General features: G+C 40.4%; 2 protein-coding genes across 7 annotated transcripts in view; both read right to left on the reverse strand.

The window, feature by feature from the left end:
- The window catches only part of LOC104847148 (uncharacterized), a 66,138-nt gene extending 63,612 nt beyond the window's left edge, over positions 1-2,526 (reverse strand). Inside the window, 1 exon segment of the mRNA XM_064293473.1 lies at positions 1,102-2,526. Within this exon segment, the coding sequence (XP_064149543.1) occupies positions 1,102-1,226 (125 nt within the window). The 5' untranslated portion in view covers positions 1,227-2,526.
- A 1,442-nt stretch (positions 2,527-3,968) lies between these two features.
- ZNF260 (zinc finger protein 260) lies at positions 3,969-27,376 on the reverse strand. Of its 6 annotated transcripts, none has more exons than XM_064293281.1 (5): positions 26,940-27,376; positions 23,523-24,129; positions 22,419-22,624; positions 18,681-18,854; positions 3,969-14,790 (listed from the first exon to the last, which is right to left on the reverse strand). In XM_064293281.1, exon 5 carries the CDS (start codon positions 14,325-14,327, stop codon positions 13,107-13,109), a length of 1,221 nt encoding a protein of 406 aa, XP_064149351.1. In that variant the 5' UTR covers positions 14,328-14,790; positions 18,681-18,854; positions 22,419-22,624; positions 23,523-24,129; positions 26,940-27,376; the 3' UTR covers positions 3,969-13,106. The 6 variants fall into 6 exon arrangements, with proteins under 6 accessions (XP_064149351.1, XP_064149350.1, XP_064149349.1 ...); XM_064293280.1 differs by lacking the exon at positions 18,681-18,854 and adding an exon at positions 19,471-19,619; XM_064293279.1 differs by lacking the exon at positions 18,681-18,854 and having other exon boundaries at positions 24,099-24,129.
- Between the last annotated feature and the right edge of the window lie 217 nt (positions 27,377-27,593).

A 27,593-nucleotide genomic window follows, 5' to 3' on the forward strand; every position in this document is an offset into this window, starting at 1 on the left:
AACAGAGTAGAACTGCCCCATAGGGTTTCCTAGGTTTTAATCTTTAAGAGAGCAGATGGCTAGGTCTTTTCTCCAGTACCTTTTATCATTTTAAAATCTCCAGACGACACCCGAAGATTTGTGCAAATTAATGATGCCTGCCACACTCCACCAGGCTAGAGACCTAGATACCACCTGAAGCCAGCTGATTTCAGCAAGCGGGGAGGGGCATGGTTTAATCAACCACGTTAAATTAGCCAATGGTTGCTTTTCTATTCTGCTCCCTCCTCTTCACTTTAAAAGCTTCACTGTAACTAGCCTACATTAAGCCATTCGTTTTTTTTAATAAACAGAATTGACTCCCTATAGGCATATGGCATAACTGCTGAAACAAGCCCTATGTTTTAATTTCTTTATGTTTTGATTATTTTTTTAACGTATCTAATACGGATGATACTCATAAACATAGCAAAAGACATGACTTATGACAGCATTCATATAAAGTTGAAAAACCGCGGAAAATCACAGTATAATGCTTAGGAAGCTATACATAAGTGATAAAACTGTACACACATACCCAGTCGCACACTCACCATGGGGATACACTTCTATAGGCAACCCACCCCCAAGGCAACAGGGCCTCACACCCTACACCTCAAACGGTCACATAAGGACAATCACATTTACCAAAGGGAGCACGCACAACCGCATATTATTACCAAGTTACAACAGCACCGTCAGAGGCACCCCCACACCTGCACGTGGTCACGCAGTCACAGGTACCTCCGCCTGTATGCAGTACCTCACACGTCAGTCACACAATCACACAGCCCTCCGGAGACGAACGCGATCACACCCAACCAATCATAAGCTCCCCACACCCGCACACACAAAGCCGCACGTGGTCACAATCACACACAAACGGCGGGGTCGCGCAACAGCCACAGGCTCCCAGACTGTGCTGTGCGCGGTGTTGTAGTTAGAACCACACCACCCACCACGGGAACAGCCCGTCACAACCGTACGGTCATTCACCACACAGACACTTTCACGACCTCGCCTCCTCCCCCGTCCAAGACCGAGGCTGCGGCTCCAGCCTCGCCCTGGACTCGGGCCCCTTACCTCAAGCCTTTCAAGCTTCCGAAGTAGCAGAGACCCCCACAGCACTGGAGCAGTGGCCGGTGCAGCCCTGAGGGTCCCGCCAGAGCGTGACTTTGAGGCTGAATTCCCGCGAGAAGCACGGTCATGCCGCGGAGTCCTCTCGGAAACGTAGTTAGAGACGTACCGGCGGCGAAGAACTTCGATGTCGGTCGTTAGGATTCCTTTCAGCGCTTAGCTGCGGCTCCGCGAGGATTGCACCACCTCATCAAATTGCGCCCCGGAAACCTCACAAAGTCCCGACTGAACCTCGGGCCGTGATTCCTAAATAAGGCCAGTCCGGAGCATTTGAGCTGGGCTTCCTTCCCGAACCCGGCCTACGATACCTAAGAGCTGGACAGGTTGGGAAGAGGAGGGCAAGTTTGTTTGAGTAGAGAATTCGCAACGCTGGACCTTCTGGGAAGTGTAGTTCGGCGCAGGCTAAGCTGCGGATGGACCGTTGGAAAGCTCCCTGGAATCCTCGCAAAGCTGAACCTGAGCCTGGCCACACCCCGGAGAGTCACGGGAGTGCTAGAGCGCCGAGGATTGCGCAGGCGCAGACGGCCTGGGCCGCCATTTTGGCCTTTGTTTCTGGGTGAGTTTGGTTTCGGCTAGAAGCCTTCGTGGCTCAGTGGTAAAAGTGCTCTGCTGCTAAAGGGAAGATCGATTTTTGGAACCTACCAGCTGCTCCATGGGCCGATGTGGCAGTTTGCTTCCGTGAAGGTTTACAGCCTTGGAAGCCTTATGGGGCGGCCCTACTCTGTCATAATAAGATCACTATGAGTCATGGCAGTTTTTTTTTTTTTTTGGCTTCAGGTACCTCAAGCTCACAGGGATGTGGGATTGGGGCTTCTCAGACCGTAAACCAGATGAGGAGAGCGAAGGGGAGGAGACCAGAAACCTCTGACCACATTGAGGAGGTCGAAGGGCAAAGATCGCTAAGCGTGCGGCAGGACTAACCAAAACCAAACCCACTGTCGCGGAGTGAACCCGACTCGTAGTGACTCTGTAGGACAGAGTAGGACTGCCCCATAGGGTCTCCAAGACTGTAAATCTCTTAAGGAAGCAGACTGCCACAGTTTCTCCCACAGAGCGGCTTTCGGGTTCTAACTGCGGAGCTTTTGGTTAGCAGCCAAGCGCTTTGATCACTGAACCGCGAAGGGACTGGAAGCTAAAAGGGAGGAGTCTCCGTAAATGCCTAGCGACTGTTATTTTGAGCTTCTGACTTCTGTGTACACATCTGGGGATGGGTTGCTGAGGAGGATGAGGGGGCAGGCAGGCAGGTTTACAGGAAGCAGGTGTGCGGGTGTGTGTAACCGTGGGTGTAGCTGGGGTTTGGAGTAAAAGAGTGAGGGAGAAACTAGGTTCAAGATTTTGTAGACGCGTGAAAATGATAAATGACTATAACTGTAGGTGCGACTGGGACGGCATATCTTGGAGAGCGTAATCTTTGAGCTTCATCTGTAAAACAAGAATCGATCTTCCAGCAGCATCAATTTTTCTTGAAGATCTGGAGGAGAAAAGGCTACATAATTGAGCTGATAAATGATTTAAAACGTGATTTCTGTATAAAACCGGAAAAAGATATTAATGAAGTAGAAAACAATATTGTTTTCTTCAAAAAGAAAGAATTGCAGAGGATTTTCTTTTATGGAGTACCGGCTGTTGCATATAAGCCAGGCCCTGGGACACAGCTATTCAATCTTCTGGGTTCTTTTAAGGCCCTGGGGGGGAGGGGGGCGGGGAGGTAGTGTAGGGATACAGGGGGCTGACATGAGAAGTCCCGGATTAAGGAATAACTTTAAAGTTTGAGGAGTAGTGTTGACCACTGCAAATTTTCTTTAGAGAAAACCATGGTCTAGATGTGGTCAAGGAGTGTCAGTTTATAGTTCGTCAAGGATTGCAGGTATCATCTGATTTACTAACTGGTTGCTCCCAGACCATGTGGATTTTGTTAGGTAATAAATCACTTCTAACTACAAATACGTTTTCTCCAAGTGTTTTGCTACTGTTAGATTTTAAGTCATTTTAAATAAAGTAAGGTAGCTGGGTATAAAGTTTGCATAAATAGTCTTCATATATACAAACAAAACCATGGAAGAAAGGACCTCATTTTCAAAAACAACACAGGGTAAGATACTTAGCAATAACCTTAACAAATACACAAAACTTACACAGGAAAAAAAAAAAAACACTGAGGGATACAAAAAAAGACTTGGGCAAATAAAAAGTTATACCATATTCTTGAGTAGGAATTCTGTGAAGTTGAGGATAGCCCACAAGGCTGCTCTCACTTCTAACACCAAATGCATACTTTAGGGATTCCCAAGACCACTGTTGCTAAAAGGAGTCACAGAACTCAACTGCGGACCACAACATTCACAATTAGTTTATTACAGCAAAAGGATACAGATTAGAATCAGCCAAGGGAAAAGATGCCTGGGGCAGAGTCCAGGAAGGTTCCCAATGCAGAGCTTCCAGTTGTCATCTCCTTGCTGAGTCATGGACAATGCAGAGCTTCCAGTTGTCATCTCCTTGCTGAGTCATGGACAATGATAATTCCTCCTGTGTGACCACCAAACCAGGTGCTGTCAGCTCTGACTCATGGCAACCCCATAGGTACAGAATAGAACTGTGCTCCACAGGGCCTTCAGAGGTAGACTTTTCAGAAGTAGATTGCCATGCTTTTCTTCCAAGGTGGCTCTAGGTGGACTTGAACCTCCAACGTTTCAGTTAGCATCCAAGTGTGTTAACCTTTTGCACCACCCAGGGACTTCATTTTTTTTTCTAAATAGATGGATTATTCTTAAAATTCAAGTGGAAGAACAAAAGCCAGAATAGTGTCTCTGGGGGAGAAAAAGCGATGCATAGCAGTCAAGGCTTGTCTTACTAGGTGACAATATATACTCTAAATCTTAAAAGATTATAGTAATTTGGGACTATCATCTGACTGGCCAGGCCAGTGAGACAGAATAGAAAATCCGTCATTAAAGAATTTCAGTGTATGGTGAATGTGGCATCTCAAATCATTTGGGAAAAAATGGAATTTTCAATAAAGGTGACAGGGATGGTTTGGTGGACTTTTTGGGGAAAAAAGAATGGGTTATACCTTGTACAGAACTCTGGGTCAACTCCAAATGGGTCAAAACTTGAAAGTACAATAAAAAAAAAAAGGCTCAAAACTTGGGCAAGTTCCTTTAAAACCATGGAATGGGGAAGGCCTTTCTAACTATTCACAATTCCAAAGCTGTAACATAAAAAAATTGATCTTCTCTACTACTTGAAAAAAAAAAAGGCAAACTGAAAACAAATATTTGTATTTAATGTTACAAATAGCTAATCTCCCATTTATAAGACTATATAAACTTAAAGAACACCAAAATATTGGCAAGAAAAACGACTAACAATAGAAAAAGAAATGAAAAAATAATTCACAGAACAGGATCTATGAATTGTTCTCAAATATACAAAGGGATATGCAACCTCACTCATAATAAGATGCCATTAAAACTATATGGAATACAAACATACTATATAGTGACAGTAGTCAAAACAGCCTGGTATTGGCATAACAATAGACACATAGACCATGGAATAGAATTGAGAGTCCAGAAATAAACCCACACATCTGTGGCCAACTGATTTTTGACAAGTGTGCTAAGTCCATCCAACGAGGAAGAGTCTCTTTGCTAAATGGTGCTGGGAAAATTGGATTTCCACATACAGAAAAATCAAACAGGATCCGTGCCTCACACCATACACAAGAACAAATTCAAAATGGATTAAGGACCTAAATGTGAAATTAAAACCATAAAATTCTTAGGAATAAAAGCAGGGGCAACACTGTCAGGCCTAGCTTTTGACAATGGATTATCTAACAAAAGCACAAAGAGCAAAAGGCAAAATAAATAAGACCTCATAAAAATGAAAAACTTTTGTTCATCAGAAGACTTAAAAGAGGAAAAAGACGAGCTACTGACTAGAGATTATCTTTGAAAACCATATATCTGATAAGAACCTAGGAAACCCCGGTGGTGTAGTGGTTAAGTGCTACGGCTGCTAGCCAAAGGGTCAGCAGTTCGAATCCACCAGGCGCTCCTTGGGAACTCTGTGGGTGGGACAGTTCCACTCTGTCCTATAGGGTCACTATGAGTCAGAATCGACTCGATGGCACTGGGGCTTGGTTTGATAAGAACCTAATAACCAATATATATATAAAACTTTGGCAACAACAAAGACAACCCTATCACAAAATGGGCAAAGGACTTGAATAGACATTTCAACAAAGAGGGCACTCATGTTCACCAAACATATGAAAAGATGTTCACTGACATCAGCGATCAGAGATGCAAATCAAAACCACAATGATACCATTCCACTCCCACTAGGATGGCTAATAATACATCCACTCAAGCAGAAAATCCCGCTGGTGTTACATTTGATACAGATCTTAAATGTGACCAATTCTCATTATTTCCACTCTTAGCACTGTGGTCTCTAAGCTACCATGGTATCTCACCTGAACTACTGAAAGAGCCCACTATTTCGTCTGCTTCCAACTTCACCCCTATAACCAGGGTGATCCTTGTAAAATACAAGTTGGATCACATCACTTTCTGCTCCTTCAGTGCTTTATGTCAGTTGTAATTGAGTCAGTTCTAACTCATGGTGACCCCACGTGTGCAGAGTAGAACTGCTCCATAGGATTTTCAAGGCTGTCACCTTTTGGAAGCAGATCACCAGGCCTGTCTTCCGAGGCGCCTCTGGGTGGGTTCAAACTACCAACCTTAGGGACTCTGGCCAAGGGCCTTATACCTCAGTGTAAATGCAAAGACCTTACCAGGGCCTATATGACGGGACAGAAACTGACAGATCCCTCACAACCCTACCTCTTTTGTCTTGTTTCCCAACACTCACCCCAACTCCTCCCTCCCCCCACTTTCACTGTCATAGCCAGGAGTAGTCTAAGGAGGCGTAGCAATTAAATGTATCCTGAATGGGATCCTGTAACAGAGAAAGATAAAAACTAAAGAAATGTGAATAAAAAATAAGCTTTAGTTAATAAAAATGTATCGATATTGCTTCATTAATTGTAGCAGATATACCATAGTAATGCAATATGTTAATAGGGGAAAATGAGTGCAAAGTACAGGGGAACTCTGTATTCTAAATTTTCTGTAAACCTAAAATCTGTTTTAAAAAAAAAAAACAAACACAACCGCCAAACTGCTTGCCAAAGTGGTCGCACCGTTTTCAATTCCCACCAGCGAGGTCTGAGTGTTGCAGTTCTGCCACATGCGCATCAGTCTCACTTAATGTTCATCTGTCCCGTAGGCATGTGGAGTCGTCACACTGAATGCTTTCATTTGAAAAGAAATCCCAAGTATCTGTTTAAGGTTTCAAATATTTGCTTTAAATTCCAAAATGTAATTTACACCAAGTTTGTCACCTGGTGATCCCACAAAATATTTGTCATCTCTATAGTATGCTCCATGTCTCACATAAACAAATGGAGGATAATAAATGAGGTAAAAAATTAGATTGCCTCAAATTTTTATCCGAAGTGCTTGGAATTTTTATCTTGCACCCCGTGTGTCAAACTCAAAAGCTAGTTATTGTAATGAGACCAGCCATTTGGGTCCATTCCTAAATTTACAAATGGGTTTTATTAAATATCTCGGGGGGGACCGTATAAACGTTGATTAGTAAATATATTAAAATCAAATAAAAACTTACTCTTTCAAAAGGTTATGATTCAATTAATAGTGAAAATTTTAAATAGTTTCATTCTTCACTGGTGATTGCCCAATTTTATTACAGATTGAGGAAACCATTAGTAAAAGAAATCAGTGAATTTTCATATTAAATAATCCTGGTATGATCCTCATGATTTTTAAAATACGGAAACAATTTTTTAAAAAGTAATACAGTTATGACAAGCAAAGTCACAGGGCAAATATGGAGCATTTTCCTACACAATCAACTCTACAGGAAGACTGGAAGTCCCTGGGTGGTGCAAACGATTAATGAGCTTACCTGCTAAGAAAAAGGTTAGGGTCAGAAGAAAGGCCTGGAAATCTACCCTGAAAAGTCGGCCACTGAAAACCCTATGGAGCAAAGTTCTACTCTGACATGTGGGTTCTCCATGAGTCATAATCGACTTGATAGTAACTGGTACTGGTAATGTTAATTTAGTATTTTAAAACATTACTTCATAATAAATAAGGATATTTTAGAAATAGATCATTAATATGTATAAAATATACAAATTCATATAAATATACAAGTGTACAGATCAAATTATCATAATGGGAACACCCAGAATTATGTCAAGAAACAGAACATTACCACCACCTCAAAAGCCCCCTCATGCCTCCACCTAGTCTTCCTTCCTCAAAGGTTAACTGCTATCTTCTAATACCAGAATATTTTCTGTTGTGAATTCTACAGAAATGGAATCATATAGTATATGTAATTTTATATATTTTTAAGACAAAACACTAGATTGGAAATGTTTTATACATTTAAAAACTTCAGGCTGAATCACCAGACATCACTTAGACTCTTCATCTTTCCATTTTGGAGATACCTGGGTGGAAAACTACTCTCCTACGTGAACTGTATTTTAATGATCCAGGAAAATGAGGAAACCTTGGAAACCATCTCAGTACCACCCATGCCTGAAGCAGAACACGAATAAAAGACTACATCACTACGGATACATCTCTACTGACCTACTTTCTCTGTGTGAATATATATTCTTCCTCCACTCAAAGCTTCATTTCTCTGCTCTCGGCCAGGAATATTGTGGCACAGTGTCCCTATTAATTAAAGTGTTTGGAGAAGAGAGTGGAGTAGAAAATACACTGGATAAAGGAAGTCAAACACAAGTATTGATCCCATCTCTGCCATTTCATGTGTGTGATCACTGACTGGTTAAGAAACCCACTTAAGCCTCAATTTCTTTAACAGGGCCAATGTAAGGATAAAATGAAATGATTAAAACCAGATAGATTACAAAAACTAAAGTTACAAATAATTGAATTAACTCGATAAGACTTCTTAGATGGTAGATTATACACAACTGGAAATTATCTAAGGAAATGACACAAAATATAGCACACAGAGACAAAGATACAAAATATGAAAAAAGACATGTAAGACCAAGTGAAAAGGTATGACTGAAGTTTCACTGGAGTTGCAGAGAGAATAATAAAACTGGAGAGGCGATATTCAAAGAGCTAATGGTGAAAATTTCCTAGAACTGACTACTGTCACCAAATCTCAATTTCAGGAAACACAACCAATCCCAAACACAATAAATAGAATATATATTCAGTCTCATTATAAGTGCAGAACACGTAAGAGAAAAAGAAGATCCAAAGAGCAACACAGAGAATACATATTACTATGAAAGGAACAAAAATTACACTGACTGAGGGATTCTCAAAAGCAACAATTCTCAGGTCACTACTTTTCCTTCCCACGTGCTAAGGGTAACTACTATCTTGACTTCTAATACCACCATGACCACCATTCTCAAAAAGAACAGCCAGACAACTGGTGACTGACCTGACAGGGGACGCAACAGAGAATCCCTGAGGGAGCAGATCAGTGGGATACAGACCCCAAATTCCCATAAAAAAGACCAGACTTAATGGTCTGACTGAGACTAGAAGGATCCCAGAGGTCATGGTCCCCAGACCTTCTGTTAGCCCAAGACAGGAACAATTCCCAAAGCCAACTCTTCAGACAGGGATTGGACTGGACTACGGGAAATAAAACAATACTGGTAAAGAGTGAGCTGCTTGGATCAAGTAGACACATGAGACTATGTTGGCATCTCCTGTCTGGAGGGGAGATGAGAGGGCAGAGGGGGTCAGAAGCTGGCCAAATGGACACTAATAGAGTGAAGGGAAGGAGTGTGCTGTCTCATCAGAGGGAGAACAACTAGGAGTACATAGCAAGGTGTATATAAATTTTTGTATGAGAGACTAATGATTTGCAAACTTTCACTTAAAGCACAATTTAAAAAAAAGCCAAAAAATAGTGAAATAATGATGAAAAGGATAGAGTCATGTAGATATACAGGTATGTTATTTAGAAATCTTACCTCAGGAAATCAACCACACACATTTACCTCAAGACAACCTTCAAAACTGCTAATAAGAAGCAGTGCAGTGCTTCAATTATATAGGCGTCTCATTATTGCCCATTTAAGATAAATTTTGATGTATCTGAAATCCGTCTCAGATTTAAATGCTGTATACTCATCTGCATCACTATTCAAAAGAAGGCACTAACACCCTAGACTACTGCCCTAACATTCTAACTCTGAACTGAAGCCACTCCTAGAGGCCACCTTCCAGTTGAATAATAAGCTGACCTATAAAATAAAGCAGGAAGTCATTAAAAAGATAGCAAAGACTAAAATGGATGCCAGGAGCCTCTGAAACTTGCTCTTGAACATCGAGTAGCTAAAGCAAAAGGAAGAAATGATGAAAGAGCTGAAGAAATTTCAAAGGAAAGCTTGAGAAGACAAAATATTACATGTGCAAAAACTTAGAGTTAGGAAACCAAAAGGGAAAAACATGCTTATCATTTCTCAAGCTGAAAGAAGAAAAAATTCAAGCCTCAAGTTGCAATAGTCTATGGACAAATACTGAACGATGCAGGAAGCATCAAAAGAAGATGGAATACAGAGTCACTGTACCAAAAAGAATTGGTTGACATTCAACCATTACAGGAGGTAGCATATGATCAAGAACCAATGGTACTGAAGGAAGAAGTCCAAGCTGCACTGAAGACACTGGCAAAAAAACAAGACTCCATGAATTCATGGAGTACCAATTGAGATGTTTCAACAAATAGATGCAGAGCTAGAAGTGCTCACTTGTCTATACCAAAAAATTTGTAAGACAGCTACCTGGCCAACCAACTGGAAGAGATCTGTTTTTTTTTTTTTTGGATGCCAAAGAAGTGAACCAACCAAATGCGGAAATTATCTAACAATATTGTTAACAGTACACACAATTAAATTTTGCTGAAGATCACTCAAAAGTGGTTGCAGCAGTACATCCACAGGGAAGTGCCAGAAGTTCAAGCTGAATTCAGAAGAGGATATGGAATGAGAGTTATCATTACTGCCAGATGGATCCTGGCTGAAGGCAGAGAATACCATAAAGATGTTTACCTTTGTTTTATTGACTATGCAAGTATATTTGACTGTGTGGATCTAAGCAAATTTTGGATACCACTGCAAAGAATGGGAATTCCAGAACACTTCATTGTGATCATGAGGAACCTGTATATAGATGAAGAGGCAGTTGTTCCAACAGAACAAGGGTATACTGTGTGGTTTAAGGTCAGGAAAGGTGTGCATCACAGTTGTATCTTTTCACCATACTTATGCAGTGTGTATGCTGGGCAAATAATCTGAGAAGCTGGTCTGTATGAAGAACAAGTATCAGGATTGGAGGAAGACTCATTAACAACCTACAATATGCAGATGACACAACCTTGGTTCCTGAAAGTGAAGAGGACTTGAAGTACTTACTGATGAAAATCAAAGACTACAGTCTTCATTATGGATTGCACTTCAACATAAACAAAAGTCCTCACAACTAGGCCAATAAGCAACATCATCATAAATGGAGAAAATGCTGAAGTTGTCAAGGGCTTTACTTGTGTTCACAATCAACGCTCATGGAAGCAGCAATCAAATGATGTACTGCATTGGGCAAATATGCTGCAAACGACCTCTTTAAAGTGTTAAAAAGCAAAGATGTCACCTTGAAGACTAAGGTGCGCCTGACCCAAGCAATGGTATTTTCAATTGCCTCATATGCAGGTCAAAGCTGGACAATAATGAAGACCAAAGAATTGGTGTTTTTGAATTATGGTGTTGGTGAAGAATACTGGATATACCACAGACTTCCAGAGAATGAACAAATGTATCCTGGAAGTACAACCAGAATGCTCCTTGGATTCAAGGACATGTTATCAGAAGGGACCAGTTCCTGGAGAAGGACATCATGCTTGGTAGAGGGTCAGGGAAAAGAGGAAAACCCTCAATGAGATGGACTGACAGTGGCTGCAACAGTGGGCTCCAGCATAACAATGGTTGTGAGGACGGCACAGGACTGGGCAGTGTTTCATACTGTTTTACATAAGGTCGCTGAGTCAGAACTGACTGGATGGCACCTAAGAACAACAATGCCATACTGGTTATGTGGAGAACTGAAATTTCTGATGTTTCAGTAAAAACAAACTCTTTCCACGTGTGTGCAAATATTATCATTTAATGACATAATCCTTAAAATTATGTAAAAAAAAGAACCTGTGGCAGAATCATGCTACAACTTCTGAGTAAAGACTATGCACATTACTTATGACATGTAAGAGTAAATTTAAATAATGAGATGTGTTAAGCTGCCACCCCAAATTTTAAAATAAACATTTAATATTTTAAAGATTTTAGAAATATTTCTTATAAAAATATTAGTATGAGCAAGTGAGTTCATTATAACATGTACTACATGTACAGCTTCCCCACCTTATTTCCACCTCTTATTCAAAAAGTTAAGAAACAGCACAAAAAATAGAATGAACACATATATATATACACATATATAACAACCAGAACTAACTAAAATCTTGTTATACTTACTTGAAATCTTTATTTCAATTTAATTAGTATACAAAACCAACGTACTTTTGTACTACCAGTACCACACCTGGTCCCATTTTCCTTCTACCTCCCTTCCTTCTAGAGCCCACTACTTTTACATAAAGATGTTTATCCGTATACGAGTATTGGTTAGTGGTGATTTTATTCACATAACTTTCATTATAATACTCATAATTTTCCTTCATTTTTACACACGATTTTTCAGATCTTCCTGTTAATATATTTTACTTAACTGCTAGACAGTATTCTACTATATGACTACCTGACTTGATTCATCCATTTCACAAGTGCCATGTTTTTCCCAATTTCTGACTACTATAATTCATTCTGCAACAAACATACAGGTATGCGGCTCCCTGGGTACATGTGTCAGTTTATTTGGTATGAGGTATGTATACATACTTAAGAGTGCGTATTCTGGAACCTGTCTGAGCCCTAGTGGCGAAGTGGTTAATAACCTGGCTGTTAACCAAAAGGTCAACAGTTGAAATCCATCAGCCATTCCTTGGAAACCCTATGGGGAAATTCTACTCTCTCCTATAGGGTTGCTATGAGTTGGAATTGACTTGAGAGCAGTGGATTTGGTTTTTGGTTTTGCAAGCTATTTTAGAAATTCCTTTAACTCCAAGGTTCTAAAGACATTCTCTATAAAATTCTTTTTAAGTTTTGCTTTTTGCATTCTAATCTTCAATATTTTTAAAACTCATAGTAAGTATTTTGATGATCGCAGAGATCTATTATTTTTACACAGAAGAGTTAATTAACCTGAGACCAGTTTTTGAATAATCCATGATGTCCCTAATTTGAGATGCCACCCTATTACCAATTTCCCATATATGCATGTTTCTGTACATGATATTCTTTTCTAATCTCTATTATCTATGACTACATCAAAACCAAGTAATTTTGATTATAGCTTTACAAGTCATACATATATCAAATCATATAATTTAAAAACAACTTTGTGTCAAGTTCAGATCCGTGTATCTCTTGTACCTTTGTCTTCCTGTATCAGGTAGGCCTTCTAGGAGCATACTGATTAGTAGTGAGTTAGCAATGTCCATGTCTGGATCCTGACTTTAATGAAAATGCTCCTAAAAGTACAGCATTAACAACGTTTGCTGTGGAAACTCGAGGGGTACAGGTGTTCATCATACCACGATAGTTGTTAAAAATCTCAGTTTTGAGTTTTTGCTGAAGAATTTTCAGCATTAATGTCACTTTGCTCTAAAGTGAATGTTCTGATGTGCTGTTAAGTATAAATTTTGCTGAAGGCTTTCTTAAAGGCAGTCACATGGCTTTAATGAGTATGAATTCTCTGATGTCTAATGTGATGTGACTTCTGGCTAAAAGCTTTCCCACACTCACTACACTGATAAGGTTTTTCACCTGTATGGATTCTCATATGTAGAGCAAGGGTTGAGAACTGAGAGAAGGCTTTTCCACATTCATTACAACCGTAGGGTTTCTCACCTGTATGACTTCTCATGTGTACGGTAAGCGATGAGCTTTGACAGAAAGCTTTCCCACATACTTTACATTCATAAGGTTTATCACCTGTGTGAATTCTCACATGTACAATAAGCGATGTGATTCGAGAGAAGGCTTTTCCACATTTGTTACATTCATAGGGTTTCTCTCCTGTATGAATATTATGATGTTTAATGAGATATTGCTTCTGCCTGAATATTGTTCCACATTCATTACATTTATAGGGTTTCTCTCCAATATGAATTTTCTCATGCTCAGTGAGATTTGATTTGCCACTGAAGGCTTTCCCACATTCCTTACATGTATAAGGTTTCTCTCCAGTATGACTTCTCTGGTGTCTAATGAGGCTTGACTTCTGAATGAAAGCTTTCCCACATCCTTTACATTCAAATGGTTTTTCTCCAGTGTGGATTCTCTGATGGATAATGAGGTTTTCCTTCTGGCTAAACGCTTTTCCACATTCATTACATTCAAAAGGTTTCTTTCCGCTATGAATGTTCTGATGTTTAATAAGGTACTGCTTCTGGCTGAAGGCTCTTCCACATTGATTACATTCAAATGGTTTCTCTCCAGTATGAATTTTCTCATGCTCAGAGAGAGATGATTTGCCATTAAAGGTTTTCCCACATTCCTTACATGCACATGGTTTTCCGGTATAATTTCTCTGGCGTCTAATGAGGCTTGCCATCTGAATAGAAGCCTTCCCACATTCGTAAGGTTTCTCAGCAATATGTTTCTGATGAGAAAGGAAGTTTCCCTTCTGGCTGAAGGCTTTTCCACACTTATTACATTTATATGTTTTTTTCTCTGTATGACTTCTCAAATTTTGAGTAAGGGATGAGATTCGAGAGAACACTTTACCACATTCAGTACATTCATAGGATTTCTCTCCACTATGCATTTTCTTATGGTCTATCAGGTTTTGCTTCAGGCTAAAGGTTTTCCCATATTTGTTATATCCATAACGTTTTCCTCCAGTGTGAATTTGTACATGCTGAAGATCTGATTCAGGCTGAAGGTTTTCCAACATTCCTATTACACAGAGTTCTCCTACAAGACTTCCCTAGTATTGCTTGAGATGTGACATGGATGAAAACTTTGTCATATTCACTAAATTGATGCTTTCTCTCCAGTGATTAACTCTCAGGTATCTAATCAAATTGAATTTCTTTTCTCATACTGATTACCCTAAGATGACATGACTATAAAAAGGGCATAAAATATAGAATTCTCATTATATTCACAATAGTTCTTTCTTACACAGCTTCTTTCATATTTAACTATAAATTATTTTTCCAAACATTCAAATTGCATCACGTACACAGAGGTGCAGTTTTGAAGAATTAAAGTCTGTGCTAAGCGGAAATATTTTCCAGTTTATGTTTTCTGACTTCTTCGTCAGTTTGTATTTTCATGGAGAAGCATAACACCTGACTGACACATCTTTCATGTTATTATATGTTTCTGTTTATAAACTTCCCAGGCTTTTTTTCCTAAGAGAGCACAAAAAAAAAAAAAAGAAAGAAACATTTATGAGAGTTAACAGGCATTTTAGTAATTGGCATTTAGTAAGTCCTCAATAAATTAACTATCATCATTATCAATATCACCAGTACCACCTGTGAATTTTTCCATTATTAATTATATAATTTCAGAAATATACTACTGTAGATTCTTATTTCAAGTCTAGCTCCCCAGTATAAAAGAAAAGTTCAAATGCAAATGATATTCATAGGTACATGTAGTTTTAAGTGCTTTTAAATGTAACCGTACACACTTCATAGTAAAGTATAAGAAAACAAGAACTGGTGCCAAACAGGATGACAGGGCAGATATAAGACGTGGAAGTGTTCACCTAAGATGACAGAACAAAAAGTGAAATGAATATAAGAATTATTAAAGAGGGTGTATGGTTAAACCAATACATACTAAACTCGTGTATTTATTTCTACATCTTCCTCTATTAAAATAACAGTAAAGGTGGTGGAGGGAGGCAAATACTCAACAAAATTTAAAGACTGAAGAGACACCAGTAGAGGAAAAGTATTAAGAAATTTTTGGAAGGAAAGAAAAGAGTGCTGTAAATTAATAAGTGAATCCCACATGACTTTTTTTTTTGTTTAAATAATATTTTATCTCTTCCGTTACCACTGGTATTAACGGTGTAACAGCCACTTTTTATGCCTCTGGACCTCTTACCCAAAAAAAAAAAAAAAACCCGTTGCTGCTGAGTCAGTTTCAACTCATAAAACGTACTACGTTATTCCAGTTCTAATGAATTTAGCATCAAGGTGGGTCTCTTTCGAAATGCGTGAAGATCAGCAGACCTGAGTTGGAGCCTCATTGTTGTGTAGGCTGAACATTCTGTTAGGTGATACTTCCTGGATGTTAGTTTTGTAAACTTTTGCCTTTTTTCCCCTTTGTATTTCTGTGAGATAAGGCTTGGAAGCATAATTCCTGTATGATAGATAGGGAGCCCTTACGGGTTTGTTTTGGTTTTTCTGTGTCATATTTCAAAAACCAGAGGTTCCCCACATAATCTAGTGGAAAGGAGCCCACAACAAATTACTACTATAGATCTCATTGGTATATTGTCATATTACAGATTGGCGGCAGCACCAATGTGCCACTAGCTTCATTGGTGGATTGTATTATCAGATCAATAGTCCCCAAAATCTGTGTTAACAACCGAAACTTTAAACACATTCAGTTAGTAAGCATGCATTCCAATACTGAAAATACATGCCACCAAAAAAATTAAACTTTGGTAACTAAAGAGTTATTGCGTTTTTGGTGAAGGTTTACACAGCAGTTTAGGTTCCTGTTTAACAATTTCTACACAAAGTGTTCAGTAACAATGGTTACATTCTTCACAGTGTGTGAACATTCTCATTATTTTTGTTCTGGTTGTTCCATTTCCATTGATCTACTTTCCCTACCCCTTAACTTCTCATCTTTATTTTAAATTAATTGTTGACTGTTTGGTCTCATACAGATGACCTTTTAAAGGAGCACAGTACTCATGGGTAATATTCTTATTTTTTGAGTGTTGGGGAATGGTCTGCTCTACACCTTCCATCCAGGCTGACACAGTAGTTAAGAGCTCAGCTGCTAACCAAAAGGTCAGCATTCAAATCCACCAGCTGCTCCATGGAAACCCTATGGGGCAGTTCCACTGTCCTATGGGGTCGCTTTGAGTCGGAATTGACTTAATGGCAACAGGATATATACACACATATGTTTACACACATACACATGTATTTTTTGGTTGTTGCTACTGCAAAAGTACATACATATGCCATCAAACCCATTGGTTTTGCTCCTCTAGAGAACTCAGACTAAGACAATGACAATACTACCTAAAACAATATATAAATTCAATACAATACACATCAAAGTTCCCAACAGTCTTCTCTATAGAAATGAAAAAGCACCGAACTGCAAAGGACCCCAAATAGCCAAAGCAATCTTGAAACAGAAAATGAGAAGGACTCATACTTCCTAATCTCAAAACATATTATAAAGCTACAGTAACACAATAGTCTCTTATTGGCATAACGACAGACATACAGACCAATGGAACTGAAGTCCAGACATAGGCTCACACACATACGGTTAATTTTTTTTTTTAATAATTTTTATTGTGCTTTAAGTGAAAGTTTACAAATCAAGTCAGTCTCTCACACAAAAACCCATATACACCTTGCTACACACTCCCAATTACTCTCCCCCTAATAAGACAGCCCGCTCTCTCCCTCCACTCTCTCTTTTCGTGTCCTTTTCGCCAGCTTCTAACCCCCTCCACCCTCTCATCTCCCCTCCAGGCATAGTCTCAAGTGTCCACCTGATCCAAGAAGCTCACTCCTTACCAGCATCCCTCTCCAACCCATTGTCCAGTCCAATCCATGTCTAAAGAGTTGGCTTCAGGAATGGTTCCTATCCTGGGCCAACAGAAGGTCTGGGGACCATGACCACTGGGGTCCTTCCAGTCTCAGACCATTAAGTCTGGTCTTATGAGAATTTGGGGTCTGCATCCCACTGCTCTCCTGCTTCCTCAGGGGTTCTCTGTTGTGTTCCCTGTCAGGGCAGTCACCTGTTGTAGCCTATGTAGCCGGGCACTATCTAGTTCTTCTGGTCTCAGGGTGATGTAGTCGCTGGTTCATATGGCCCTTTCTGTCTCTTGGGCTTGTAATCACCTTGTGTCCTTGGTGTTCTTCATTCTCCTTTGATCCAGGTGGGTTCAGACCAATTGGTGCATCTTAGATGGCTGCTTGCTAGCATTTAAGACCCCAGATGCCACTCTTCAAAGTGGGATGCAGAATGTTTTAGTAGATTTTATTATGCCAATTGACTTAGATGTCCCCTGAAACCATGGTCCCCAGACCGCTGCCCCTGCTACACTGGCCTTTGAAGCATTCAGTTTATTGAGGAAATTTCTTTGCTTTTGGTTCAGTCCAATTGTGCTGACCTCCGCTGTATTGTGTGTTGTCTTTCCCTTCACCTAAAGTAGTTCTTATTTACTATCTAGTTAGTGAACACCCCTCTCCCACCCTCCTTCCCTCCCCCATCTCGTAACCACAAAAGAATGTTTTCTTCTCAGTTTAAACTATTTCTTAAGTTCTTATAATAGTGGTCTTATACAATATTTGTCCTTTTGCAACTGACTAATTTCACTCAGCATAATGCCTTCCAGGTTCCTCCCATATGGTTAATTTTTGACAAGGGTGCTAAATCTATCAATAGAGGAAAAAATAGTCTCTTTAATAAATGTTGCTCGGACAACTGGATTTCCATACACAAAAGAATGAAGTTAGACGCATACTTCACATCACACACAAGAACTAATTCAAAAGGGACCAAAGACCTATATGTACAACCTAAAACCATAAAACTCTTAGAAGAAAACAGGGATAATGCTTTGGGACCTAGTCTTCAACACTGGATTCTCAGAAATGAAACTTAAAACACGAGCAAGAAAAGACAAAATAGATAAATAAGATCTTAACAAAATTAAAAACTTCTCTACATCAAATAACTGTATCAACAAAGTGAAGAGACAATCTACGAACTTGAAAAAAAACTTTGGGAACCATATAGAGAATAAAGATTTAAAATTACTACAGTTCTGCAAGAAAAAGACAACCCAATCGAAAAATGGGCCAAGGATCTGAATAAATACTTCACCTGAGAGGATATACAAATGGCCAACAAGCACATGAAAAGATGCTATTAAAAAGTCGGTTGCTATCGAGTTGATTCTGACTCAGCAAGCTTATATGACAGAACAGAACTGCCCCACAGGGTTTCCAAGTCTGTAACCTTTCCAGAACCAGACTACCACAACTTCCACCTGTGGAGCGGCTGGTGAGTTCAAACCACTGACCTCTCAGTTAGCAGCTGGGCACTCAACCACTGTGACCAGGGCTCCTCTTAGAAAACAAAGGCACCTTAATTGCTGGCAAATTCCGAGAGCTATCTTTCAGGAACCAAAGGCAAAGGACGGTCGAAGTTTTCGTATCACACCATCTCTCTCAATCTATGAGAGATTAAATTGACCCTATAGGAGAGAGTCCCTTTTGAATTAGTTCTGGTCAGCAGCTGGGCTCTTAACCACTATGCTACCAGGGATCCAATGAGAGATCAAACCTATAAAATAAAACAATGTAAAAGAAAAACATGTACTAATTAATAACGTAGAGCTAATCAGATTATTCTGTATCCTGAAAATAGATAATTCACCATCTTTTTAAATACCCCTTCTCAAAATAGGTCTGTAAAACCTCGAATATTCCACAAAGTAGAAATGAGGCTGACAAGATACTCTGAACAACAACAACAACAAAACAACAGAAATTACAAAAACTAAAACGAAAACTTCATTTATAAATTTAAAAATGTACTGGCTTTCAACAAGCTCTTTGATGAAAGGGGGAATTAGAATAAGATTGAAGAACATGCAGAAATACTATTCACAAAAACAATATACATCAGAACCTTGTTTGGAGAAAGTTACAGCGTAAATGTTTACATTATTAAAAAAAAGACATAACACTAATAAACTAAGCAATTAAAATAAGGCAAAGTAAACATGAAAAACAATTATTAAAAATAAATTAATGTACTAAAAACAAATAGACAAAAAATTCATAAGCTGATTAAACCAAAAACCAAACCTGTTGCCATCAAGTCGATTCCAATGCATAGCGACCCTACAGGACAGAACAGAGTTGCCCCATATGGTTTCCAAGGAGTGGCTGGTGGATTCAAACTGCCAATCCAGCAGCTGTAGCTCTTAACCACTGTGCCACCAAGGCTCCATAAGCTGATTTAATGGGGAAAAATTAAAAAGGAATAAAGTATCAAAATAAAAAATGATTATTTGGACATAACCATAGAAAGTAAGGATTATAGAGATTATTTTGTCCAGCCCTATGCAAATAAATTTGAAAAAGGGGCAAATATAACCCTAGGCCACAAAAGATAAAAAATCTAAACAGGAAATTAAACATAGAAAAAAGAGAGACGATTGTTAAGGTATTTCATGGCCTAAAAAGCCCAAGAAATAGATGGCTTAACATGTGAACTTTACTAAACTTTTAACGAACAGGCAACAGTAATACCATTTATTTCGCATTACTCAATTTTAAAAATTTGTTAAAGTTGCAAAAATATGATGCACAACAGATCAAAACTTTACTATATTCCTAACAAGCCAGAAGAAAACAGTAACACAAAAATATACCTCCTTGGCAACTAGAGCCTCTTGTATTTTTATAGGGATTACATCGACATCCTTCATACATCTCAGAATTGAATTCTTCATACTGTAAAATGGCAGTTTCGAACTAACTAGGCAACATCATCTAAACACCAGGTAAAATGGTCCTTCTGACAGTACGTGGATCTTGTGGCTTAAAAAATATTTTCAAAATATATATAGCAATGCTCTAATTCAAGCAAACTCTTAACTGTATTCTGTGTAACTAGTAACCCATTAGAGCAGGGGTTGGCAAACTACACCCTACTACCTGTTTGTGTAAACACCTTTACTGAAACACTGACACGTCTGCTAGTTTTCTTGTCCATTTTCTTATACTCTGTGGATGTTTTTGTGCCATGATGCCTGCATTAAGTAGTTGTGACAGAGATCCTACGACCCAGAAAACGTGGTTCCTTAAAGGACTACAAGGACCAGAACCACCAGGCAAATATGGACTACTCAACATGTAACTGATCGTGAGCAAGAAATCAACTCCTTGGCTGCCACCGATGACTGCCCTGACGGGGAACACACAGAGAATCCCTGATGGAGCAGGAGAACAGAGGGATGCAGACCTCAAATTCTTGTAAAAAGACTAGACTTAATGGTCTTACTGAGACTAGAGGGACACAGAGGTCATGGTCCCCGGGCCCTCTGTTATAGCCCAAGACAGGAACCGTTACCAAAGCCAACTCTTCAAACAGGGATTGGACTAGACTATGGGATAGAAAATGATACTGGTGAGGAGTGAGCTTTTTGGATCAAGTAGACACGTGAGACTATGAGGGCAGCTCCTGTCTGGAGGGGAGATGAGAAGGCAGAGGGGGACAGGGGCTAGCTGAATGGAAATGGGGAAGACAGGGTGGAGACGGGTGTGCTGTCACATTAGGGTAGAGCAGTTAGGAGTACAAAGCAAGCTGTGTATGAGTTATTGTATGAGAGACTGGCTTGATTTGTAAACTTTCATTAAAGAATAATAATAAAAAAAATCACCTCTTGTATTACTTTAAAGCAGTATACTTGGAGATTTATTTTTGGCACTAAGCTTTACCAGGATTAATGTTTCTTAGTGTACTATTGCTGTCTCACTGCTTAACATACCATGTCTGTGCCAATGACTGACAAATGTCAATCACAGGCTGGACCTCTTTCACCACCCAATTAATATATCCAATTGGCTATTCAACACCTCCACCTGGTGTCTAACAGGGATCTAATTTAACCTGCCCCAAACCAAACTCCTGAACTGTCTCCCAACCAGATCCTCCAAAATTCTTCTCATCTCTTTACACAGCAATCTCATTTTCTCAGTTGCTCAAGCCTTGACAGTTCCTTTCTTTAAGTTCACACATCCATTGTATCTTCATACCTTGTTGACTGTATCTTCAAAATATGCCCAGAATCTGACCATTTCTCACAAGTCTCATTGGTACTACCAAGGTCAAAGCTACATGATGTCTTCCTGTATTAACAGGCTCTTCAATGACCTTCCTGCTTTTGTCTTTGCCTCTGTGTAACTATTCTCAACACAGTGGCCACAATAATCTTGTCTCAGTCAAATCAATTTTGCCTAAAAGCCTTGTACATTCACAAAAACATGTGAAAGCATATACAAGACACTGTTAATAGCGGCTGCTTGTGGGGAACAGAATGTGGAACTGAGGGCCAGAAGTGAGAGGAAGATCTTTACTGTTTAATTTTCTGTCAAGCATACGTATCAAAATTGAAGAATAATATTATTATTTCTTTTCAAAAGTCATAGGGGATGAACGAATAGGAAAGCAGCAGTAATTTCCAAGCTTGCAATACTGCCAAAAGGCAGGGGGTGAGGAGAAATGTTGAGATATCATGTCTGGAGGTAAGACGACACTAGGGAACAATCCTGAAGAGGTTAAAATCCAAATCTGAGGTAAATAACAGTGAAAGGAAGGAGAGATAATAAAATGTTAAAATTTTTAAAAGAACCCAAGTGCTACAGCTTTTGACAGATCACAGATCTATGAAGGACTGCGTGCTTAAGGAAATGAATCTAAGGGGGGGGGGTGAGAAACTGAGGATGTTACTTCAAAAGAGAACAGACATGAAATAAGACTGTAAAATTCAGGAAACTGAGGCTGCAAATGATGCGGAGAGGTTGACATCCAGGATTGATGTTATTTTCCTCAGAAGCTAAGAAAATAAGAGCACAGATCCAGAAAAAAGACCTGGAAATGTCATTTAGATATCTAAAGAATTCCCAATAACCATTACTCCAAAAGACAAGAAAATCTAAAAAAAAAAAAAAAAAACCTTCAGAGGCTGCAAACTCTGAGTAACTATCTGAGCCTTTATTCCATTCACATCTCCTTGGCTCTCACTTACCAGGACAGCACTTCCTTTACATTTTTTCTCAGTTATCCATTGTTGTTCTTGTTTGAAGCAGTGATTTTAAACTTGTACACAGAAAAGTGACAGAGAACTTGGATGTTGCTGTTGAGGGTCAAGGCAGCATCCCAGAACTCAAGCTGAGCCCTGAGGGACTCTCAGAGCTTCTGAAAGATAAGGAAGGTGCAGCAAAGGAAGCTGGCCTGTGAAAAGAACAAAGGAACGTTAAGCCTTTGCTTTAGAAGCTGAAGCACACACATACACGTGAGCACATGGAGACCAAATCCACCATGCCACTTAAAGGCTCCACACATCTCAGAGATGAAAAACAGAGGTTATACACAGAAACTACAAGACTGGGTGCCAGAGTTCTCCAGGATCACAACATGTACAGGTTTCTCTCAGTGGGTTTTGCTTGTGGCTCTTTCCTGATTAAACAGTCACATTTTTTAGTATCACTTTTCCCCATAAGCTCACTATGACGCTTTTTTCACAAATGTGAAGTCACCAACCTTGAGTGATATGGACAAAACGTATAGGAAGTTACTTGATAGTATTCATGGGTCAAAGCTCTTAAACAATTTATAGAGGCCTAATAAAATTTATAGCGGCCTAGTGGTAGTTAAGAATTCGGCTGCTAACGAAAAGGTCAGCAGTTCAAATCCACCAGCCGCTGCCTGGAAACCCTACAGCGCAGCTCTACTCTGTCCTACACGGTTACTGAGTTGGAATTAACTCAAGGGCAACAGAGTATTTTACATATGGTCCCTCGGTGTTGCTAACAGTTTGCACTGGACTACTAACTGAAAGGTTGGTGGTTCAAATCCATCCAGTGGCAGCACAGAAGAAATGCCTAGTGATCTACTTCCGTAAGATTACAGCCATTGAAAGCCCTACGGAATACAGTTCCGTTCTGAAACAAGTGAGGTCACCATGAAGTTAAATCAACTCAGCGGCAATGAGAAATTAAATATAATTTATGTCCTATAATTACACGCTCATTCGCTGATTCAGCAAATATATGTATCATTTATTTGTGTGATGAAGAGACCTTGGTCTCCAAATTGAAGTGGGTATAACAGATGAGAAGATCAAACTTACTCAAGCTCTTCCTGTTCTCAGAGGTAAGAGGCCTAGAACCTGGCTGGACAGAAGTGTGACTTGCTGAGACAGGTCATGTAGACGGGGGAAAGGATAGAGGCAGGCTGCAGGAAGGAGATTATCAGTATATTTTGGACATAAAGAATTTGATGTTCCTGTGCAATGTCCAAGCAGAGCTGTCCGTTAGGCAGTCAGATCAGGAGGTCAGGCTAACCTCAGATAAAAATGGACATTTGTTAGTCATCTGTGTTAGCTGAAGCCATAGCAGTAGAATGCCATTGCTCACTGAGTACTTCTTGTTGTTGTTAGGTGCCATCCAGTTGATTCTGACTCAGTGACCCCACGTGACAGAGCAGAACTGCCCCATAGTGTTTTCTTGGCTGTAATCTTCATGGAAGCAGATCAGCAGGTGTTTCTCCTGTAGAGCTGCTGGGTGGGTGTGAACTGCCAACCTTCCAGGTAGCAGCCGAGAGCTTAACTGTGTGCGCCACCAGGACTTCTTACAGAGTACTTAGAGGATGATCAAGGTCAGGGACTGAGGAACACCACTCGTTAAGGGACAAGCAAAAAACATACTTTCGGAGGGGTTTTTGTTTGTTGATTTTTCCTGGAATGAGAAAAATGAGAGTACTGATGTGAAAGTGCAGGAAACATTTCAAGAATGAGGCAGTGGACCTACATTATCCTGAGACCAGAACTAGTTGGTGCCCGGCAACAACCGATGACTGACCTGACAGGGAGCACAACAGAGAACCCCTGAGAGAGCAGGAGATCAGTGGGATGCAGAGCCCAAATTCTCACAAAAAGACCATACTTAATGGTCTGACTGAGACTAGAGGAATCCCGGTGGTCATGGTCCCCAGACCTTCTGTTGGCCCAGGACAGGAACCATTCCCAAAGACAACTCATCAGACATGGAAGGGACTGGACAGTGGGTAGGAGAGAGATGCAGATGAAGAGTGAGCTAATTATATCAGGTGGACACTTGAGACTGTGTTGGCATCTCCTGTCTGGAGGGGGGATGGGAGGATAGAGAGGGTTGGAAGCTGGCAAAATTGTCACGAAAGGAGAGACTAGAAGGGCTGACTCATTAGGGGGAGAGCAAGTGGGAGTATGGAGTAAGGTGTATGTAAACTTGTATGTGACAGGCTGACTTGATTTGTAAACATTCACTTGAAGCTCAGTAAAAGTTAATAAAAAAAAAAAAAGAATGAGGCAGCGATAATTGTCCAAAAAGGAACGGGATGAGCACGGACATCTATTACAGTTGAAAATGTATAACTATAAAACAGGAAAAAGGCGGGGAAAATGCGGTTCTCATCCCTGCACTAGCTGCTGCATCTCCTTTCCCCTACAGCCACTTTTATTATTTCTGTGTAAATTTCAAGTTTCTTCATGTAATTAGATATATATCCTGAGTAAGTGACCTCCAAAACAGAGGTGCCGGACGTGACCAAAATGGCTGACCCAGGTCTAAATTTAACTCCATTTTGAATTAACTGCTGCTTTTTTGCAGCTTAGCCTAAAATATCTGCTTCTGCTATTCTGAAAAGATAATTGAGCTTCTCGTAAAGGTTTAAGTGCTTGAAAAGAGTAAGGGTCAAAATTTGGGTTTGTACAAGAAATGTCTGTTAAAAGATTTTTGCCAAGAATGTTTGTGCAGTTTGATCCAGGGAGAATGCCTTGGCCAACATGTTCCAGGAAGTTAGAAAATCAAATCGATAATGTTAAGATTGTTAACAAAGACTGTGGTTTAATGACCCCCTTGTAGCTTTTTGTCGCATGCCTGCCAGTACCCAGCCCTTTGTTCACTCTACCCCATAAAAACCTCACTCTACCACACTTCGGAACACTACAGTACGCTGCCTGGATGCTAGCATGTCTCCTGATTCACGCATCTCCCTATATCTCAATAAAACCCTTTGCTTTCACTTCTAACAGGGTAAAAGACAGGTTTCGCTACAATTCTTATCCCCTTATTCAAAAAAGTACTGTAGTATACCACACCAAATATTCTGCACCTTGCTCTCCTCATTTAACAAAATACCTTGCAGACTTTTTCAATCTGTGTTATAGTATACGTTTCCATTTGTTCAGTCTTATTTTGAGTCCTTTAATAGCATTTTAAAATAATCTTCATATAGATTTTATAAGGCGGCCTGGCTGCGCAGTGGTTAAGTGTTTGGCTGCTAACCAAAAGGCTGGCAGTTCAAACCTACCAGCCACTCTGCTCCACAGAGAAAGATGTGGCAGTCTGCTTCCATAAAGACTTACAGCCTTAGAAGCCTTATGAGGCAGTTCTAGTCTGTACTGTAGGGTTGCTTTAAGCGGGAATCAACTTGACAGCAATGGGGATATACATTTTATAATTTCTTGTTCATCCCTAGGCGTTTCATCTGATTCGTTGTTGTTGTAAATAACTTTTAACTTTTTCTCTAGCTTTTAACTTGTTATACTTTGTATATATCAACACTTTTATTTCCATATATAAATTCTATACTCTGGTACCTTCCTTCTACGTTTAGTTGGAAGATATGTTAGAAGTGACAAAGTACTTGAAAAAAGTATCCCTGTAAGTAAGAAAATTTCAACATATTTACAAAGGTCACTTGGTTTGGGGGAAAACCTGGGCAAATTTGGAGTGAGACTGGCATGCTCACTGACAAACTGGAGGGTCTTAAATAGATTTCTTAACTTTTCTGATCCAAAGTTTTTCCTGACAGACCTAGAATCGAGGAATCACTGACCCCCAATTTTGTGCCGTCTACACTAAAGGACACTACCTCTTAGAGCTATTCCTTAGCTTATGGCTTCTCAAAGTGGACCTACCAAAGCTTCCCAAAAGTATTAAGAAAAATAAATAGGTACTGGGAGGCTGAGCACTCTGTACCAAGTTTTTCAGAAATCTTTCCTCTTTTAAAAAAAAAAAAAAAAAAAAAAAGCTGGTTTTGTTTCTACTCCATAATGAGTCTGCTTTGATACTTTAAAAATCAATAATAGACTTTTCCCTTATCTTCCAGAAAAATGGATGCTCCAGAAGCATTCTTATTATCATTATTTTAGAGACTACAAAAGTGAACCGTAGAGGTTACTGCCTCACAAAGCTCACAATCCCATCCATCCATCTATCCACACAAACTTGCAAACGCAGGTTCTCACTCACTCGACACCCCGAACATCCCGTCACATCCACGTTCAGCCACCCCAGAACCCACCCCGGTTTCCTTCTGTACCCCTCCCCCATCCACATAAGCTCTGAACACGACCACGTCACAGAAGACGAGTCCTCCTGCAGCCTTCTCAGCCTCCTCGCAGGCTCCGCGAATCCTCCCCTTGAGCTTCCCCGGCCCGGTTCGGGAAGTAAAAGCCCAGCTACGACCCAGGCGCCGCCCTGCGCGGAGCAGTAATCATACTCACCAGGAGACAAAGACAACGATGGCGAACGCGGGAGTCTGCGCCTGCGCACTCCTGGGGCGGGCTGGCACTCCCAGACAACCTCCGGACTCAGCCTAGGACTGAACGAAACCAGCCGATCTTGGCCTGGCCTCCATTTTTCTGACTGTGGACTACATTTCCCAGAACGTGCAGCGGTATGTTTTGGACATACAGAATCTGCTTTACGTCCAAAACATACCGTGATCATTCTTTCCTCCCCCAGAGATTGTGAGACTGTCTTCTTGCTGGGGGGAGGGGTGTAAGTAAGCCAAGTCTCAGGAGAAGGTTCAGCTCAAGCACGTCGGGCTGGGTCCATGTGGGAGCCGCGTTTCGAGGCTAGGCTGAGACCCCCCGCCCCAGAAGACCCCCCCGGTGCGGTGCGGCGCTGGAAGGCAATCCCTTTGGTCGCGGTCAGGCCGGGCGCCATCTTGCCCGCCCAGGTGGCAGCATGAAACTACACTTCCCAGAAGGCTCCGCGTCCCTCGCCCCCGCTCCCGGCAGGCTCCGGGCTCCGAGGGTAGTTACCCGGCGCTCGAGGGCTGGTCTTTAAACTGTTCCGCCCCGCCAGTACAGGTTACGCGATCCCGGGGAGGCCGGTTGTGGAAACCAGAGGCGGGGGCGGGGACGCAGACTGAG

The sequence above is a fragment of the Loxodonta africana genome, chromosome 11, assembly GCF_030014295.1.
Source record: "Loxodonta africana isolate mLoxAfr1 chromosome 11, mLoxAfr1.hap2, whole genome shotgun sequence".
Taxonomy (NCBI): Eukaryota; Metazoa; Chordata; class Mammalia; order Proboscidea; family Elephantidae; genus Loxodonta; species Loxodonta africana.